A 7,489-nucleotide genomic window follows, 5' to 3' on the forward strand; every position below is an offset into this window, starting at 1 on the left:
TCCTTGGCTTGTGACCCCCTTCCCTACTCCATAACAGCAATGCAATCAATCCAATGCACCTCTTCTCTCTCCTGCCTTCTCTTTCACTTTTAAAAACTATTTGTGATCGCACCAGGCCCACTGAGGTATTCCAAGAGAATCTCTTTAAGTCAGCTGATTAGCAACATTAACTTCCTCTCGTGATGTAACCTAACATATTCATAGGTTCCAGAGAGTAGGAGGTGGATACCTTGAGGGGGCCATTATTTTGCCTACTACAAGATTTTGGAGAATTCTGCAAGCCCTCTTTACAGAATTATATAGTAGATTTTATATATATATGTGTATATATATATATATATATATGTATATATACGTATATATATGTATATATGTATGTATGTATATATATATATATATATATATATATATACACACTATATATATATAATAGATTAACAGAATTATAAACCTGAATTGCAAATATCTTAAATTGCCAGCTAAATTCTTAAATTTTTTCCATTAACATTACAAAGAAAAAAACAGCAAAAACAATCTAAAATATTGAAAGTAAAAGTATTTTTTTTCATACAGGTCCAGTTGTTTTGTTTTTTTTTTAAATACCTTTATGAAGAACTTCAGATTACAGTATATAGCTCTATAATATTTCATGAGATAATTCAATAAACCTTCTGACAGTTATGGTAGATACTACCCTTTTTAAGAGATAAACTGAAATTCATAGAGGTTACAGGATTTGCACAGGGTGTGTGTAATCAGTAAATAAAGCAGACAGTACTCAAACTCATGTATGATCAGAGCTGTGTTTATTTCACCATGCAACAAAAATCAACTTCTCTTAACAGTCTCTGCAACTGCTAACTTAGACAAAAAATATTTCGTATGCTGTGACTAAAATACCTACTATTCTTTTTTTTTGTTTTCACTCTATTCTTTATTGGAAACTTTCTTATTCATCAGTTTTACAAGATAAATTCATAAATTTTACATATGAACATAAATTATCATAAAGGTTCCTGTGTGCTCAAATGTAAATTAAGCTTCCAAATGAAAAATTATTTGCAATACAGTCTCTTCTACTTACTCAAATCTCAGTCAAATGCCACCTTTTTGTAAGGCTGAAATGTAAGTTTTGACAACATCCCATAGGTTTAGAGTAAAAAATAAACTTATTTCACTAACTGCCTAGAATATCACCAGCAATTAATAGAATCGGTCTATTCATAAATAAGCAGCAGATCTTATCCTCTCTTTTCTTACACTTACGGTGCTGTGCCTTGGAAAACAGTAGAAGAGAATGGTTATGACAAATCAGCTTCAACTCAAGGAGTTCTGAAAGGATGGGAACTGTAAAGCCACAACTAGGACCAATGGCAAAGAATGCTGTGATGCCTGGGAATTCCTGGGGTGGGGATGGAGAGTAGGGAACAAAAGCAGGCGTGCCAGGTGTGTGCCACCCCACTAGGGCAGAGGTTTCGGAACTAAGTGACATGGGTTCAAATCCTGACTTTGCTGCTCACTAACTATGATAATGCACACGTTATTTTATCTCTGGGGTCTTCGTTTCTTTTGTAAAATGGGGATAATAATACCTACCCTGTAGTTTTATAATAAGGATTAAAGTATATAATTTATAAATGTGCTAAGTACATAGTAAGTGCTTCACAAATGGATATCATTAGATATAGTAGGAAATAGTAACATTAAATTGTCAGAATTTGCCTATTCGAGTTCTCTAATTCAAGAAAATGGATTTCCTTTTTTTCTATTTTACCCTTAAGATATTTTTGTCAACATGAGTTAAATAAAATCTGTAATTTTAGAAAATGCAAAATCATACTGATAATTTTCCTCACCAATTTGATCCTTTCCTTCTAAATAAGTACTCTTTTCCTTTGGATCACTTAGATTTGGTTCGTTGTTGTTTGTTTTTTAACTAATTTTAGCTCTAATAAAATGGATTGGATACTGTAGCACAGTTATAAACCATGAGTCACAACCCATTAGTGCATAATTAAATCAATTCAGTGGATTATGATCTGCATTTTAAAAACTGAAATAGAATAAAATATGAAACATCATAACATGTGAAAAGGTTAAGTATTATTCCATAAAGTTTGTTTCTAGTATATGGAGAAAGAGGAGAGTAGGGGAACCCCAATGTATATATTTCTGTGACAGAATGTAGTTACAGAAAAAGTTTGTAAAGCATCCCTAGCCTGTTGATACACACTTTTGCAGTGCGTAAAGATAGATTTCAGAACCTCTACCTGATGCCAGAATAAAAAGGATAAATGATTTTTCTCCCCTCAATCAATTCTACCATTTTCCTCCATAAGCACTAAAATGCTCAAGAGAAAGTGACTTCTCAGGAACTATAAGGTTCACCTTCTCAAGAGAGCTGATCTCAGAGATTAGATTCAACACAGACAAAAAACAGAGCCATGTACCTTTTTGTGAGTCCCCAAGACCACTCCATGAAGGAAAATTCATACACGGCTAAGACTTACTACAGTGACATAGTCAAGTTACACAGCTGTATCACATGGCGAAGACACTGGAGAAATGCATGCCCAGGTTTGCTTATCTCTCCTATGGGGGTGGGGGGCACTTGAGTACGCTCCTTTCTCCAATAATGAGAAAAGCGATAACATGTATGCAATCTTCCTGCTCAAAGAAACCCATTAGAAACTCAGCACCCAAAGTTTTTATTGTGGGAGATGAGAGGAATGGTCACTCAGGCATCCTCTACCTGCATGGTGGGACAAAGTTCCAGACTCCAAGACGGAAAGCAGGTGTCTGGTATAAACCCAGTGTTCACACAGTGGAGGTACAGCAAACCACCCTTATCAGACAGGGAAGGGTGGGAACACTCCCCAAACCCCAAATTCCCAGATGCCAGCCAAGGGCAAGACTTGTTACTTGCTAGCAGGGTTTTTAAAGACAGTAATTTTGGGCCTGCTTTGTCAACTCTTTTCTGCACAGACACAAACCCTTTCTCAAAGTCCTATCCACACATGAAAGTGTCTACTTCTAATCGTTTTGTATACCTCATAATATTTAAGGGCTTCTTTAGAAGATGGCACTATAAATCCAGCAGATCTGAAATACTCCACAGTAGACTGAAAATGGCATGGCTTTTTCTTACCTTTGTTCAATCAATAGTCTTTCTGATATTAAGTAACAGTTACATTAAACTTCCACTCATATTTCTTACCCAGAACTCCTCGGGCTGCACTGTCTAGAGTCCCTCCATGCCCAATTTTCAAAGTCTGCTTTTTCCTCTTGGTCCATTCTGGAGAAGGCATTCCAGCTTCTATGAGAGTAATTGGAAGAAAAAATGTAATTACCAAGATGAATGAAGTAGAATCTCCATAAATATGAGGGGGTGGGGGTGGATGGAATATTCAAAACAAATAAAAAGTACTGTACAAACTTAACACATGAAGATTATGACAATATTATTAGCAACATTACTAACAAAGATGTAAAAATATATAGATACTCCCTAAATTACAAAACAAAATAATATTCCAAAAATTAGTGATCTAGAAACAAAGATTCATTTTCTTGGGGGGAAAACAAAATTTAAAAAGTGGTTAAATATCCAGGCTAACCCACCAAAATCTGGTAAACTGCTAATAGCAGTGGGCTGTTAGGGACAGAGGGAAGTTAGTTTTCCTATAGGCAGCTAGTTTTAAAAGTCCTCAATTTCATTTTTAAACCTATTTCATTTCCTCGTGTATTTTTCCGGCACCCCCAGGGACCCAATGTTGGGAGCACATCTCATACAGGGCTACTCCTAAGAACACTAAGTCCCCAAACTATCAGTATTCGTTGTTCTCTTCTCCTACTCAAAACTCTCACTGCCTTAAAGAAGTTAATCCCAACAAAAGGTTATGTGGGAAATAGGTAACAAAATTGCTTCTTAACCTCCAAAGCATTTAGATTAAAAAAAAAAAAAAAAAAAAGGATGCCAGCCTGGCCCTATCTCATATTCCTATTATAACTATTATAAAGATAAACTGAAATAATATTATCTGAAAGTGCTTTGGAAATTAAAAAAACAAAAAAAGCACTGTAACAGTAAGAAATAGTAGTAGCAGCAGAAGTAATAGTATTAATAGTTATTGTTGTTGTTATTATGGCATATAACAATATCCTGAGAGAACACTGACCGGCCACTGGACTTCAAATGAGAAGAATCACTGTCTTGGGCTGTATTGATCTAGACTGCCCAAGCCCGTCAAACCTTCCTTATTACCACTGACACAGAGAAAATAGAAAATGGAGCAAAAGAAAATGAAAAGCGCGGACAGATAAAGGAAAAGGGGGAAAGCAAAGATGTAGTGGAAAAGCTAGATTAATTGGCAAAAAAAAAAAAAAAGCGCTGGGTTGCTCAGCCTCACCATGTAATGACCTCCAACCGAGACAGAACCACGGTATCTGGAACAGTCCTAGTGCCTCTCTCTGAGTAAGACATCACCACGCTTGGAAGGGCACAGCTGTCTGCTCTAATAGACACCTAAAAGGCCACACCTAGGCTTCCAACCCTTCTCCTTTCACTTGCAACCCATTATGGATCTCTCATACATGAAGTTATAGATAACTTTTGGGGATCTCTCTGTATTTTCAACTTGACATTCCTTGGAGTGTGAAGGCCTATAAATTTGCTAATTGTCCCTTTGTGTTCAAATTTACCCCTTTCAAGTTTGAGGACATACCACCTCTACTATATTGGAGTTTGGTTCACCCCACGGGTACCATTCATGGAAGAATTAATAAGGTCTTTTCTAGCTATAAAATGCTGATGTTTCAGGCCTTGAAGGATTCAAACGGACAAAGAAGAGCAGGGATTTTAGTGTGACATGAATCGATGTAAGGGAAGGCAAGGAATGTTAACACATAGAGGCTGTGACCACTGACTGTGGTTGTCCAACCTGGCTGGCATTAGAATATGGTGCCCTGGAATCTGTATCTTTAAGAATCTTCCCAGGTAATTATGACAGCGAGTCAGAAAGGCATTTAGGGATTCCTGGTCTAGCTAATATAAATATAGAATAGGCCAATTACAAGCAATATAGAAATGGAGAGTAGTAATAGCAATACCTATATTTGAGTGAGTGGCTTCCAGAAAATGGCTCAGCAATAGCCCTGAAACAATCAGTTTTAACCAAGTTTCAAGAAGAAATTTCAGTTTTTGGAGACAGATTAACCAGAAGGCCAGGATACGGCTTTGGTCCTATTAGGAACTGTCTGAGAGAAAGAATGGTAATCACAACCTTTAGGATCAAAAAAACCAGTCTGGCTAACAAATCAGGCCAAACGAAAGCAGCAATTTTGTGAAGGAAACAACTGTGAGAAGACACCGCACAGCTTGTCCTTGTGCAATTCCTTCTTTCAACATCCACTGTATCACCCATCCCTACAGGTAACAAAAGTGTAGGGACAGTTTAACAAAAGAATGAGTAGATATAACACTGGAAATAAACATCTGCAAGAATGTACCTATTGCCAAAATGCATTTTCATCTGTATTGTGTAAGTTTCAGTTAACAAATTTTCATCAGAATAACTTGTTTTTGCATAAAATAGGTGTCAAGTTTGCCAGGGGATACAAAACAATGTAAGAAGGCAGTTCCTGTACTGGTTTAATAGAAAGACAGACCAGGGCCAAACTCTGGTGGGCTTTGAATATCTGGCTAAATAGTTTTACCATCAAAGGCTGCAGAAATTACTAGGTTACCAGCTTAGTTAAAGGAAGAGACAGTAACTTTCATCGTCACATCCTTCTAAGCCAGCACAGACCTGGCTAATTGTAGGTGTTCAACACAGCTAAGCTTCCCTGATGCCACTGAAATATCTACTGAGCTGATGAACTGAAAGATCCCTCAGGCTTTTCTAATATTCTCCCAGGGTAGATGAAAAAACAAACAACAAAAAGAATGCTCTTAGAGAAATGACCGAGTTAAATTCCGTGTTCCTCAAAATGTGGTCCGTAGACTATTTACAGCAGAATTACCTGGAGCAAGTTTAAAAATGCAGTTTCCTAAAAATACCCCCGACCCTCAGAATCACAATCTCTGGGACTGCAGGGATTAAGAACCTGCATTTGTAAAGGGACTTGAAGTAATTCTTATGCCCCTACGTGAAAACCACTGTATTAAGTCTTGGTTAACGAAGTAATATCTGCATTTCCAACATATTTTTAAGAATGCAACTTTGGGGGTAGAGTCAGTGCTTCCTTTGCGTGGGGTTCATCTACACTAAACAAACAAAAAAAAGGGGGGGGGGCTCCTGAGGGGTGAGATTACAGAAAATTGGCTGTGTGCCCAAGAGCTGAGGTTTATTTGTGTATAAGTGGGTTTTGTTCCCTTGAGAGAGACAAGTGCCAACTAGGCTACAGGAGTTCACGTCGGGGCAGGTCCAAGCGCCAAACGCCCCCGATTTCGGTCCAGATCTAATTCAATGGTCATTCTCTCTTAACCTTCCTTTTATCTCGAGCCATGAGTGCGCACAAACCCAGAGCTGCCTGCGGCTTCCGCTGTCGCGGCGACCGCCTCAGCCTGGTCCCCACCCCGGCTGCAGTACCTGCCAGCAGCTTCTCCTTCAGCCGATTCAGCAGCTCGGCTGAAGTGGGCCCTTTGGGCTTGTGCACCGCGAACACGCCGCTCAGGGACAGCAGCTTAGTAGCCATGGCGGCCTTGGAGACCCTGGCTTCAGATCCAGTCCTGGCCGCTGCCGCGACCGCCGCGGCCGCAGCTGTCGCTGACGAGGTGGCGGCCGTTGCTGCAGCTGTTCCTGCAGTTCGAGGGACTGGGGCTGTGTCTCTTTCCAAAGAAGACGACGACACCACGGCAGCCTCGACAGCTGCCATACTTTTGTAGCCCAGACCTGTATTTGTATCCCAGAGTCGCACGCTAATGACGCAATGAGGCGTGCGCCCGACACCCCATCATCTTTCCCAGACTTGGAAGCTATGCTGATGGGGTGGAGGGTCGCAAAGGCTTGTGGGAATTGTAGTCCGTAGCCTTCCTGTGCTGGCTGAAAGGTGGCCTTCTGAGGGCTCTGATGAGACGATTGGTTTTTCTGCTATAACCCTGTCTGCTTCTTAGGTGGTGTTAGTTCGGTGCCACAAGTGTAATTTAGAGTTATGTAACCCGAACACTGAGACTGTATATTTTTGGTGGGAAATCGTGTCACATTCCACCTGCCCGGTCCCCTTCCAAGAACTAAGAAGACCCAGCATCCAAGAATAGAAAACTTAAAGTTCTGACTTTTGCTGCGGCTTGTGAAGAATTGTGGCTCTCTTGGTTCACTGCTTCAATTTATTGTGCTGTTGGATTCACGGTGCAGAATTAAAATACACCTGAATGTAAGCTCTATTAGACCAAGGAACGTATTGACCTCTTCGCTGCTGTGTCATTTGTTAGTGGCTCATACATAGTAGGCTCTTAAATAACTATTTGGGAATGAATAAATGGATACAA

The 7,489-nt window shown here is 39.4% G+C and overlaps 1 protein-coding gene across 1 annotated transcript in view; it reads right to left on the reverse strand.

The window, feature by feature from the left end:
* Positions 1-6,918, reverse strand: part of TRUB1 (TruB pseudouridine synthase family member 1) — a 32,191-nt gene extending 25,273 nt beyond the window's left edge. The window contains exons 1-2 of the mRNA XM_019725235.3: positions 6,591-6,918; positions 3,218-3,316 (exon numbers count right to left, since the gene is read on the reverse strand). Coding sequence (XP_019580794.3) covers positions 3,218-3,316; positions 6,591-6,876 — 385 coding nt within the window. The 5' untranslated portion in view covers positions 6,877-6,918. The remainder of the gene's footprint in view (positions 1-3,217; positions 3,317-6,590) is intronic.
* Between the last annotated feature and the right edge of the window lie 571 nt (positions 6,919-7,489).

Source organism: Rhinolophus sinicus, chromosome 15 (assembly GCF_057876585.1).
Source record: "Rhinolophus sinicus isolate RSI-liver-muscle chromosome 15, RSI-T2T, whole genome shotgun sequence".
Taxonomy (NCBI): domain Eukaryota; kingdom Metazoa; phylum Chordata; class Mammalia; order Chiroptera; family Rhinolophidae; genus Rhinolophus; species Rhinolophus sinicus.